The 14,048-nt window shown below is 38.7% G+C and overlaps 1 protein-coding gene across 1 annotated transcript in view; it reads left to right on the top strand.

Annotated features, from left to right (window-relative positions):
- Positions 1-14,048, top strand: part of dync1i1 (dynein cytoplasmic 1 intermediate chain 1) — a gene marked incomplete in the record, with an annotated part of 201,331 nt that overhangs the window by 111,021 nt on the left and 76,262 nt on the right. Inside the window, 3 exon segments of the mRNA NM_001112911.1 lie at positions 2,414-2,560; positions 7,892-8,005; positions 13,335-13,468. Of these exon segments, the coding sequence (NP_001106382.1) occupies positions 2,414-2,560; positions 7,892-8,005; positions 13,335-13,468 (395 nt within the window).

The raw sequence follows: 14,048 nt of genomic DNA on the forward strand, positions 1-14,048 counted from the left end.
CTCTAAACAGTTTAGAGGTAATGGGCCACCTACAGGCAGTTTGGCTAATTTTGACAATACAGGCCCACCATTTGGACATATATAGTGACTTGAGGGTTGGCAGTTTTGACAGATCATCCAGTCTATTCACACTGTGTGGATGGCTAATTGCACAGTATCTGATTATTTGCCCTGCGGTCTCATCAGTTAAATAACTGCTAGGTTAGCTACTATGTGGTCATCGAAATGTTCTTGTTAAGTCATTAAATTCTCTAAAAGTGCATATAGGAGTTTATAGTAACAAATTATAAATTTGTTAAACTTCCATGTCCATCTTAAGGCAAACCACATGACTTTCTTGCCTCTGGTCATATTTTACATACAGCATGCTCCTCCATCTTTGATTTTGTTCTCGAGAAAGATGTATTTTACCAGTGTATTGGTCCTACATACAAATGTTGCCCAGCTGTAAGTTTTATAACACCACAATAGAGAATGCAAAACTATTATCTTTATATGCCTATTAATATTACCTAATGATCAGGCAAGAAATGATTTCACAGCACCCTATCACCTCAAAGTCAACCGCCACAAGGCATAAAAATATTTTTTTGTGAACATGTAAAATACTGCTGATTTGTAGCAAAACCATATATCAAACAAAATACCGTAAACTGAACTCTCATGAAATGTGAGTTGAAACCACCTGTTCACATCTGACCTGAGCAAACAGCATAATGGATGACTTTCTGTGTGGAGCCAAATGTAACTAAAATAAATAAACACAGAAATTGTGAAATGAACTGCAGGTGTGGAGATCCTCAAATCATAGCTGATAGCGTGTGCCTTGTCCCAGTGCTAACAATGGGCAGAACCCAATGCATAGTAACAAATGGAATGCATAGTAACAAATGGGCAGAACCCAGTGCATAGTAACAAATGGGCAGAACCCAATGCATAGTAACAAATGGGCAGAACCCAATGCATAGTAACAAATGGGCAGATCCCAATGCATAGTAACAAATGGGCAGAACCCAATGCATAGTAACAAATGGGCAGATCCCAATGCATAGTAACAAATGGGCAGAACCCAATGCATAGTAACAAATGGACAGAACCCAATGCATAGTAACAAATGGGCAGATCCCAATGCATAGTAACAAATGGGCAGAACCCAATGCATAGTAACAAATGGGCATAACCCAATGCATAGTAACAAATGGGCAGAACCCAATGCATAGTAACAAATGGGCAGAACCCAATGCATAGTAACAAATGGGCAGATCTAGCCTGATCACTTGGAATGGCCTCCTAAACACCCCTGTTGCCTACTTAAATGTATTGCTCCCCCTGTTACTGCCCCTATCTTTCAAAGTAGGGTTGGACTGGGCCAGAGGGACACTGGGAGAAAACCTGGTGGGCCCCGTCAACCCAGACCCGATGCCTGCCTGCCCCCCCCCATCACTCTCCCGCTGCCTCCCTCCCCCGATTGTGGCAAAAGTAAAAGCCAGCTGTTGGAACCACCAAGGCTTCTCAAAGTTAAAGGAGGGCCCCAGCAGCTATTTTAATTTTATTTTATGGAAGAAACATTCACCCATGGTCCAGTGGAATAAAATGTATGAAAACAAAGCATTGTTGGAACCCTCCATAGGAACTGTAAGGGGATACTATACTATAACACTTAAATTCCAGGCCTTGTACATATTAGAGAATGTGATTGCTGGAGACTGTGCTTATTGTTCATTAACAAAGAAACAGTACCAGCAGTTCCAAAACAGTAGTTCCTTCCAAGACACTCACTCCAGGGGCCATACAAATCCCACAGAGGGCCATTATGTGGGGTACATAGAACTACTATAACTTGAACTACACAAGAGATTTTGCTGGACGTGGTCAGATCCACAGATTTTATCCTACAAGTCAGATGAAGTTACACATGTTTATAAATAATGGAACTGATATAAAAGTCTGATGTGTAATACAGCATGAAAGATTTGCCTTCCAGCACAACATGACTGTCAGATGGGAACACTGATAGACTTTATATTTATATTGAAATACACTGACAGATGTATAAAACAACAAACCAACTGACTTTATTTGATCAAGTTTTTCATTAAAGCATGGAGAATCAGATTTTGCTGCATCCCACAAAATCTTGTACTGTTGCATGATAAGATCCTGTGGGTTCACTATATGTTTTGTTTTTGTAGACTTTTAACGTTGGCTATTTATTTTTGGATGTCACTGATTTTTTTTTTAAACCAAAGATTGACATGGAATTACTGATATATTAATCTGCTCAAAGCTAACTGCTAGTTGGTTGTTACTGGTAACTGTTATAGTGGGCATTTGCAACTACATTAGGAGATAAATATGTACATAAATATACAGACAAAAGCTAAAAAACTAAATTTTTTTTCTAATTTTGCAGTCCTCTGTGATGTCAGTGTGCTTTGCTCGATTTCATCCGAACCTCGTTATTGGTGGAACCTACTCAGGGCAGATTGTTCTTTGGGATAATAGGAGCCACAGGAGAACCCCAGTTCAAAGGACACCACTGTCTGCCGCAGCTCACACTGTAAGGATTTTGGCGTAAACCTCAAATAATTTACTGTATCTCATTGGTGGCTGGCAAAATATAACAAACCTGTTTAAAGAGTTGATCTGTTCATGCAGCATTATATCTTGGCAAGGTGTGACATATGTGCATTTTCATTTCATAAAATTGTATTTATTCACTAGATAAATTGTTGTAAAATGGATTTTGCATGTTGTCAAATTTTAATGAAATCAGGTGGCTGAAGTGTTAATATGTAATTTTCCAACAAATCTGACCAAGTCTGTGGAAAGGATGGGCCCATTGAACCCTCAGATTGACATGCTCCTTCCTGTATGCAGTAGGGTACCCAGGCCCCCTTACTTACCAGAGTGTTATGTCCTTGAATTCCCCTTTTCTGCATGCCATGTGCTGTGGCTGACTGAGGGGTCATAACGCTGGGAGATATATGGGGTTATGTAACAAGAGGCACTAAGTTTGCCCAGGAGCAGTAACCCATAGCAACCAATCAACAGGTAGCATTTACTGGTCATCTGTTTCAAATAAATTATCTTTTTGGTTGCTATGGGTTACTGCTACTCGGAAAACTTAGTACCTTTTATTTCATATGGAGGAAAATATAGTAATGGTATGGTATTCTCAGCCAAAGGCATTCTAATTCCATCCATTAAAAAAATAAAAAAATAAAAAAATAAATATATATATATATATATATATATATACAGTGGCTTGCAAAAGTATTCGGCCCCCTTGAACTTTTCCACATTTTGTCACATTACAGCCACAAACATGAATCAATTTTATTGGAATTCCACGTGAAAGACCAATACAAAGTGGTTTACACGTGAGAAGTGGAACGAAAATCATACATGATTCCAAACATTTTTTACAAATAAATAACTGCAAAGTGGGGTGTGCGTAATTATTCAGCCCCCTGAGTCAATACTTTGTAGAAGCACCTTTTGCTGCAATTACAGCTGCCAGGCTTTTAGGGTATGTCTCTACCAGCTTTGCACATCTACAGACTGAAATCCTTGCCCATTCTTCTTTGCAAAACAGCTCCAGCTCAGTCAGATTAGATGGACAGCGTTTGGGAACAGCAGTTTTCAGATCTTGCCACAGATTCTCGATTGGATTTAGATCTGGACTTTGACTGGGCCATTCTAACACATGGATATGTTTTGTTTTAAACCATTCCATTGTTGCCCTGGCTTTATGTTTAGGGTTGTTGTCCTGCTGGAAGGTGAACCTCCGCCCCAGTCTCAAGTCTTTTGCAGACTCCAAGAGGTTTTCTTCCAAGATTGCCCTGTATTTGGCTCCATCCATCTTCCCATCAACTCTGAGCAGCTTCCCTGTCCCTGCTGAAGAGAAGCACCCCCAGAGCATGATGCTGCCACCACCATATTTGACAGTGGGGATGGTGTGTTCAGAGTGATGTGCAGTGTTAGTTTTCCACCACACATAGCGTTTTGCATTTTGGCCAAAAAGTTCCATTTTGGTCTCATCCGACCAGAGCACCTTCTTCCACATGTTTGCTGTGTCCCCCACATGGCTTGTGGCAAACTGCAAACGGGACTTCTTATGGTTTTCTGTTAACAATGGCTTTCTTCTTGCCACTCTTCCATAAAGGCCAACTTTGTGCAGTGCACGACTAATAGTTGTCCTATGGACAGATTCCCCCACCTGAGCTGTAGATCTCTGCAGCTCCCCCAGAGTCACCATGGGCCCCTTGGCTGCATTTCTGATCAGCGCTCTCCTTGTTCGGCCTGTGAGTTTAGGTGGACGGCCTTGTCTTGGTAGGTTTACAGTTGTGCCATACTCCTTCCATTTATGAATGATCGGTGGAACAGTGCTCTGTGGGATGTTCAAGGCTTTGGAAATCTTTTTGTAGCCTAAGCCTGCTTTAAATTTCTCAATAACTTTATCCCTGACCTGTCTGGTGTGTTCTTTGGACTTCATGGTGTTGTTGCTCCCAATATTTTCTTAGACAACCTCTGAGGCCGTCACAGAGCAGCTGTATTTGTACTGACATTAGATTACACACAGGTGCACTCTATTTAGTCATTAGCACTCATCAGGCAATGTCTATGGGCAACTGACTGCACTCAGACCAAAGGGGGCTGAATAATTACGCACACCCCACTTTGCAGTTATTTATTTGTAAAAAATGTTTGGAATCATGTATGATTTTCGTTCCACTTCTCACGTGTACCCCACTTTGTATTGGTCTTTCACGTGGAATTCCAATAAAATTGATTCATGTTTGTGGCTGTAATGTGACAAAATGTGGAAAAGTTCAAGGGGGCCGAATACTTTTGCAAGCCACTGTACAAACCGCAATAGTTCAGCACTCCTTAGCAAATAATTACCTGACCCAGGTGCTACCGATTAAGGCAATTTAAATAAAGTCCAGAGGTATAACAGTGCACCCGGGGAATCCTTTAAAAATTAACTTTTATTGAAATATATAAAACTTAGTACATGGAAAGACAGGTCAACGTTTCGGCCCCCATCTTGGGCCTTTGTCAAGACCTGGTCCTCACGACAGCACTTCACTCCAAAATGCTTATAAATAGCCACCCATGTGCACGGATTACAAAATACAAAATAAAACACAGCCAGCACCAAGGGTCTTTTAGTTCAAAACAATCTCAAGTTTATTGCATGTATAACCGACATTTTGAACTATAAGACCCTTGGTGCCGGCTGTGTTTTTATATATATATATATATATATATATATACAGTATATAGTGCAACACATATCTGCATGGAAGAGTTGCTCTCTGGTGACAGGCAACTACAAATTAACCATAGGGAAAACAAGAAAATCTATATGCTCTTTATAAAGAGTCACTTACATACAGTATTTACTACAGACTGGCATGTTGTCACCTCTGCATGGTATATATTGGGGGAAAGGTAATAAAGAATGATGATATCTGCAGGTTCCTTTTGCTCTCTGCAGCTTCTCATGCCCAGCCATGTGCCTTATATAGTAGGTAAAAAGCCGAAGGGGTTGTGTTGCACCACCCTCCTTTCCTTCACTTATACCCTCTTTATAACAACACTTATTTGTTGCTAAAAGTATAGTGAAAGTGCTATGTATATGCTATGTCAGTATGTGCAAGTGCTTTCTGCATATACACATATACAAACACATATTGGCCAACATGCACACGTGTGTGTGTGTATAGCTATTGTACTTCATATAAACCGCTGGGCCATTCTGAAAAAAGATTCCTTATTGCACAGTTGCAGATATTTATGCTGGATATGATGGGGCCTTTGACTTTCTGATTCAAATTAAATTATCCACTCACTCTTTGATATATTATAATTAACAGATATTTCTAAAATGTCAACATATTCCTCAGTGCTGTACAACAAAAGGGTGTATACACTGAACATACAGCTGACACAAAAGCACAACTGGTAGGGCCTTTCCCAGTAGAGCTCACAAAGATGCAACTCCACAGTATATTTCTTGTTAGCCATGCAGTGTGGTCAGATACTACTCTAGGCCACAACCTAATAAAACTCATGCCTTGTTCCTATAGGGCACTTAATGAGTTAAATATATTTTTCCTACAATAGTTGAGATGTTAAGTTCCTGTCTGTTTGATGGGGGTATTGCAGGGGGCATTAAAAATAGAAATGTTTCATACAATATGAAAAGTTTTAAAGTATAAAAATAAAAGCATTTGGTCAAGTGGAGAACTGCAAGAAGGAAGCCCATTCATCATCTGTAATCACTAACAAAACCCAGGAGGAAGGAGAAGCCCACCACATTTCCTCCAAAACCCACATTATCCTGGCAATAATAAGAAACAGCAGAAGCTAAATTACTGCTGAATATAATGTTCGGCCATAAAATAAATACAAATCTCTGCAGTGTGTACTTTGGGCGGAACACGGTTGGCATGCATTGTTTTGATCTGTTTGGTTTCTTCCTCCCTGGCTGGAGGGAGAAGCAGCAGAGAGAGGCATAATGCTTTAAAATAGCTGAGAAAAGTCTTGCTGAGTCTATAAACAGGGTTTCTTGAGTGTCGGGTGAATGGTTTTATAACTGCTGTATACAATATATACAATCATATGGAACACAACATGCTGAATATCTGCAGTGCCTTGTAAAAGCATTTACACCCTATTCAAACCCCACTTTTTAACATTTTGCAGGATCACCATTTGCAGCCTTTGGGGTATGTATTTACAATCTTTGCAAGCTGTTTGGCACTGATTTTGCCTATTCTTCAAGGCAGATTTCCTCTAGATTCAGATTATTTGGAAGTTATTTGTACACCTACATTTTCAAAGGCCAAATTAATATGAGAGCTGCTCCAGAACAAACAGTAAATGTCTTACAAGGGCCCACGCAAATATCTGTAGCACTATGTGAAATCCCAGGCTCACAGCTGTTATCCTACAAAGTGGATCATCCAGTCACAAAAAGATTTAAAGTTGCTTTGGTTTCAAAAGTGGAAATCCACAGCATGTTTCTGTTTTTTTTTGTCAAATAATACATTTAATAAAGTTTTCAGAGCTTTGTTTTGGCATTATGGTTGCAAGTATGTAATCATGACTTTAGCGTTGACGTTAAACAGCAAATACCCAAGTTGACATTATGTGATCAAAATAAAGGGTCTAGTTTTCTATATGTTTGAGACACATTGTGATAATTTCAAGATATCAGATTAAGATATCATACAATTAGATGTCATAACTAAATACAAAATCTAATTAACAGATGACATCTTTGTCATCGTTGCCAACCCAGAAGTAGATGAGGTTGCTCTCTTGATAGAATTTGGTTGGTTGGCTAATGTGCATAATGGCTGCTTAGGGTAAAGGCACAATATCACCTTGGATTTTTACATCTCTGTGGGCAGTCGACCAAATGCAGCATTTTCAAGCACTAATCGTCAGACCCAGGCACCGGCAAGTTTAGGAGATTCCCAAAGGAAGGAGTCATTGGCATTCCTGCCTGCTAAGCTACAAAACTTCAGGGTGAAATTGTGCCATTAAGCCAATTTGGTCTGGAAAACAAATATGGGAACCCAGTACACAACCCAGTATATAGAAATCCCAATATGTGTTTAATTTGTGCTGTCAGGTGCTGTCATTGCAAGAAGACTGGCATGTTGTTACATAAACTTGTACTGAATGAAGAAAGAAAGAAATATAAAATCCATGTATATTCCATTTTACTTTCTTATCTCACCCAGTAACATTTCTATAAATAAATCACAAAGTGTTCTTTTACATCAATATTCCACTCATGCTAACATGCCAAATAATACTTGGTCTAACAAAGGTTTTCCAACTAATGATTGCTCTTATTGTATGTTTTCAGCACCCCATCTACTGTGTTAATGTAGTTGGAACACAAAATGCCCACAACCTTATTACTGTTTCAACTGATGGGAAATTGTGCTCCTGGAGTCTGGATATGCTCTCAGCTCCGCAGGTGGGTACATTTTATGAGAAGTACTTTGTCTAACGTAACAATGAGTGCAGTGCCACAGGCTGAAACAAATGGAGATGGGCAGGAAAGTAGAAATTTCTACAACCAGAACTTTCAGACGCTTGTTCTTATACTCTAACATAAATGATACAATCCAATATAGTGCAGTGGAGAGTAACCTTAAAGAAATTGGTTTGGTGACAATGGTTTTGGGACCCATAGCTATTACTCTTTATCTATACCCCCTTGAATACTATCACAGACTGCTGTGATACCTACAAGCCTCTTTACAATGTGGCTTTCACCTTTTAGGTCCAACTGAATTTGTTCTTCATGTCTTCACAATGCAAAACACAGTTCTACCCTTTCCTTCTGACACAATACTTGACATCGCTGTCAGAAATGCATCAATCCCACCAATTTCCTTGCATGCTATCTCTGCATTGTCATTTGTCATTTATATCTCACATTCTATTCACTTGTTATGATCTGCCCAACCCAATTTAAGCATATTGTATCTCTGTACGGACGAAGCAAATTTTATCTCAAACTAATTTTATCTATTTATCTTTTAACTATTTTTCTTGTAACTGTAGAGTTTCTGCCTCTGCCTTTTTACCATTGGTTAAAATATGCATAACTTTTTTATTATGGTGGCACATCTCCATCAAGTTAATAACTGATAACCTTATCTGACATGTGTTGGCTGTGCAACGTGGCAAAAGCAAGGTTTTTATATTTTAATAATAATGGGAAACAACTTGTGCATTGTTGCCTTAAGGCATTCAACCTAGATGCCTAGAACATCTGAAACTCCTAAACACTAACCAACTGCACCTATACATGACATACATATTTTACCATTGTGAATCTGTGTTCTGCTTTTAAAGGCGATGTGAACTTAACGTTTTATGAACTTGTTTATTAAAAAAGCTATTTTTAATTGTACATCATCACATTGTCTCCATTATAAAAGATACCTGGGATCACTATATAAATATAGAGGTTCCATAGTGCTTTAAGCGGCAGGTCCATTTCCCATCAGGGGGAGCAGATATTATAGAAGTTTTTGGTGGTGCCCCTAATCTCTGCAGTTAATTTAAATAAAAACTGATGTGTCTGTGCCCCCATTCATTGACGTGCTTTATTTTTCTTGACAGTGCTGAATCTACTAGCATGACTTGTTATTACTATTTCATTTAGGATCCTGAAGATAAGGTTAGCATCAGTGGGAATACTTACAATTTATCAGGCATCAGGCAATACTTACAATTTATCAGGTAGAATGCCGAGGACCCTGGAACAATATCTAGCAATAGGAGGACATGTCCATTTTATGTTAAAGAAATCTGCATTTTGTAAATTATATCAAGGGACAAATGTGAAGTTTTAGAGAACAATATGCTATACTGAGTATCAAATATTGAATCTGCCACAAGCATAATGACTCTGGAAATAAAAAGTCCCACACAATACAAAGCTGTTACAGTACTTCTCATGTTTCCTTGATACAACTATTAAATGGATAATATATCCATGTTCTAAGTAAGCAAATAAAATCATTATGGTTATTGAAGGCCTGGCATTCTAATTCAATTTTGATTTGCCACAATGTGAAAATGTTCTATGGTCCACTTTCCCTATTTAGAAGAACAGTCATGAATCCAAAACCTGGAAAGTGGGTGGAGTTTATTGGGAAGTGGGGAGGGCTTAGGAATATCAGGGTATGTCTAGGCTAACTGGGCAATCCTGGGTGGGTAAAGGTTCCATTGTACCCCAAAGGGAAAGCCCCAGAATCTGCCGATGTTACTCATGATTTTATGAAGTGTCCTTTGCTGGGGAAAAAAAATGTTATAAAAGTTTAACCCTTTTGTGATAGGTCTGTGAAGCTGAGCTCCGTATTTCAGCAGTACACACCTAAGGATCGTTGATTTTCCTAAAGCTACTATAAATCAAGTGGGATGGCAGAACATCATTTATGAAAAATGACATTCTGAGAAGAAGGAAATGAGGTGCTGACAATATCCCCTTAAGCCAAATTCAGTCTCAGCCGTCCCAACTACTGCTGAACTGTAATAGAATACATTGCAGACTTTTAGGTGATAATGGGTGATGTAAATTAACAATGGCTAACGGGAGTTGCTGTAAAGATCTTTGGCCTACGGCAGAATAGTAAAACATTTGGTATGCACCTTGCAAATCTGCAGGTTTTATGTACTCATTCGTCATTTTTGGAAACATCCATTTATAATATTTGACAAGCCATTTATCTGGATAAATGGCTACTCCTTGACTGCTTGTTAAAAATATACTCCCAATAAATCTCAGACAGTAAAAAAATACATTGTTCCACCTACCATAGTATAGCTGACAGAAATTTGGAACTCTTACTAAAGTCTTCACTTTATTTGAAATATCTGTCAATGCATCATGCAGCATGGATAATTTATAGTCTGACTAGGACTAACAGAATGATGTGAATCTTGCATGGTATAGTATCACCATACTGATTATCAATGCTTCTATTAACCACATAAGTGTTGTGTGTGTGTGTATGTATATTTGTCTTATAGTCATTTCACTTACTCTAAACCAGTGCTGTCCAACTTCTGTGGTGCCGAGGGCCAGAATTTCTTTAGCATACATAGTGAAGAGCCGCTAATGGAAGCCATTTTTGACCACTCCCCTTTTTTAAACTGCACCCACTTCAAACCACACCCATGTTATCTATCACAAGAGCTTTTAAGACTATACCCACATTAATGGTGGTAGTGCAGCAAAAACCCAAATGGTTGGTGCTCACTACGTGGATATCAACCTTCATTCATATGTGAAAGTATTATATTATGTCATATTAAGACACACTCTTAAATCCATATGCCTCCTCCTCCCCTGCGTATAGCACAGCTACCCCCAGTACATAATTACACACCTTAGGGACCATTTAATGGCTATTTTCAACAGCTAACAAACTCCCAGAACAAACCTCTGCCAGGTTCACCTCCCCAGGCAGCATAGGGCAGGCAGAGTATAGCACACACAGGCAGCATAGGGCAGGCAGAGTATGGCCCACACAGGCAGCATAGGGCAGGCAGAGTATGGCACACACAGGCAGTACTCAGCCTGCCCCATGCTGCCTACGTGTGCCATAATCTACCTGCCCTACCCTGCCTGTGTGTGCGCCATACTCTGCCTGCCTTACCCTGCCTGTATGTGCCATACTTTGCCTGCCCGATGCTGCCTGTGTGTGCCATACTCTACCTGCCCTACCCTGCCCTGCCTGTGTGTGTAAATATGAACATAAAAACAGAAGAGTTTATCAAAACTTAAATCAACTGTATTTGCCCATAGGTGCAGGAAGTGTCACATATTTATTTTATTTACAGTTATACAGAGTAGAAAAATCCATATTGCTATTTAGTCTTTCTTGAAATAGGTACTAACCTGCACTAATAAAACAGACAGGGAAAGTAGGTTCTCTCCTCCAATTACTGCAGGCGCTGTCACAGACAAAGAGGCTTTTAAAATGGCTTTTCCTCAGAAAGACTGATTTAATTATATCTGGGCTAAAAATACACATTTAGGATTAAAATGTCACTCGCTAAGAGAGGAAAACATATTCGAGTTGCATTATTGTCACAGAAATGAAAATCTACATATTTGTTGGTGCTTTTTAGTCCCATTCAAATGGAATTATGAAAATGTAGATTAGAAACAGTTATTTCAATGTGGATATTTGTATGTACAGGTATAGGACCCGTTATCCTGAATGCTCAGGACCAAGGGTATTCCGGATAAGGGGTCTTTCCGTAATTTGTATCTCCATACCTAAAGGCTACTAAAAAATCAATAAAACATTAATTAAACCCAATAGGATTGTTTTGTATCCAGTAAGGATTATTTGTATCTTAATTGGGATCAATTACAAGGTACTGTTTTATTACTACATAGAAAAAGGAAATCAGTTTTAAAATTCTGAATTATTTGATTAAAATGGAGTCTATGGGGCACATTTACTAAGCCACGAACGGGCCGAATGCGTCCGACTGCGTTTTTTTCGTAATGATCGGTATGTTGCGATTTTTTCGGAAAAATGTCGCAACTTTTTCGTTACTAATACGATTTGTGTGAAAAAACACGAGTTTTTCGTAGCCATTCTGAAAGTTTCGCAAAATCTGGCGATTTTTCGTAGCGTTAAAACTTGCGCGAAACGTCGCACCTTTTAAGTTTTAACGCTACGAAAAAGGCGCAACTTTTCGAGCAAGTTTTAACGCTACGAAAAAATCGGGCGATTTTGCGCAACTTTTTCGGAATGGCAAATCGTATTGGTAACGAAAAAGTCGCGACAATTTCCGAAAAGTCGTAAAGACGCCGAAAAAAATCGCAAAAAATACGAAAAAATCGCAAAATGTTTGTTTTCAAGTCGGAATTTTTCCAATTCGGTTCAGATTCATGTCTTAGCAAATGTGCCCCTATGGGAGATGGGCTTTCCGTAATTTGGAGCTTTCTGGATAACAGATTTCCGGATAAGGGATCCCATACCTGTATTATTTATCTTTATTACCTTATTTATTATCTTCCAGACTTAACTGCCATTTAGTTGTTGGGAGGAATATTTTTACAGTAGTTGGGTAGTGCTGGTTCTGTACTGGAAGCTGCAGGACTGCGCCCTAATGTTGGTTTGCTGGATCCCATCATGTTCACTATAGCACCTTACCTGGATGTCATTCAAATTGGGTGCTTTTCCCACTGTGGTCACCTTCTACGGGTAGCAGACCAAGCCCATCAATTTTAAACAGCACTCCATCACTTCTTAATGACATCATAGCACAGTCCACAAACAACAATCAATGCTACTTTGGTATTTTATTAAGCACTTATATATCTATATATACAGGTATAGGATCTATAATACAGAATATTTGGACCAAAAGGTTTCTGTATAAAAGATCATTTGGATCTCCATACCTTAAGTCTGCTAAAATTAATTTAAAGATTAAATAAACCCAATACGATTGTTTTGCTACCAATATGGATTCATACAGCTTAGTTACCATGAAGTACAAGGCACTGTTTTATTATTACAGAAAAAGGAAATTGTTTTTATAAATTAAAATCACTGTATTAGCTTAAAATGGCATCCACTAATTCAGAGCTTTCTGGATAATGGGTCTATGGATAAGGCATTTTATACCTTTGATCATATACCTTTGTGCTCACATACTCAGTGCTCACATACTCAGAGCTCAAGAAGCGTGATTTTGATTTATTTAATAAAAGTCAGTTTTTTTCTTAATTTCAGTTATTCATATTAGCGGTTGTTGTGTTGCAGGAAAGCATGGAGCTTGTCTACAATAAGTCCAAACCTGTAGCTGTGACTGGGATGGCTTTTCCAACTGGGGATGTGAACAATTTTGTTGTTGGAAGTGAGGAGGGCACAGTTTATACAGCCTGCAGACACGGAAGGTAATACATTTTCTATACTGACACTCAGGACATCTCGGCTATGGTAAGTGGCAAAAATACCCTTTTTTTTAAAAATGCCAATAGCCAGTTCTTTTACAGTGTAAGTGTTAAATGCAAAACAGTATACAGAATCCCTTTAGGTAATGCTATGAGAAGAGGTAAAGTGGTATGCCTAAATGCCAGCTTTTTGTTTACAAAGTCCTTGGTAGTGATGAACAATTTTTTTTCGCCAGACATGGATTTGCTGTGAAATTCCACATTTCGCCATTGGCAAATTTTTTCATGAAACTGCCACAAAAATTCTCCAAAAATTTGCAGAGTGAAGAAGAAGTTGCAAGCATGTCAAAAAAAATTTGTGTGTTAGTCGCATTTTGTGAATTTTTCACGCTTTCACACATTGTTCTGCAGTTTCACAAATTTTTCTCTGAAGCAAAACATGACACATTTGCTCATCACTATATGCATAAGGATTCTGTCACATAATAGAATTTTGTGAAGAAAAAGTACCCATACTGTATGTTCCTGTGCTTTTGGAATTATCCCTTTGCATTCCAGCTATTGATCTGCCAACATCTTTCTT

Source organism: Xenopus tropicalis, chromosome 6 (assembly GCF_000004195.4).
Source record: "Xenopus tropicalis strain Nigerian chromosome 6, UCB_Xtro_10.0, whole genome shotgun sequence".
NCBI classification, from domain to species: Eukaryota; Metazoa; Chordata; class Amphibia; order Anura; family Pipidae; genus Xenopus; species Xenopus tropicalis.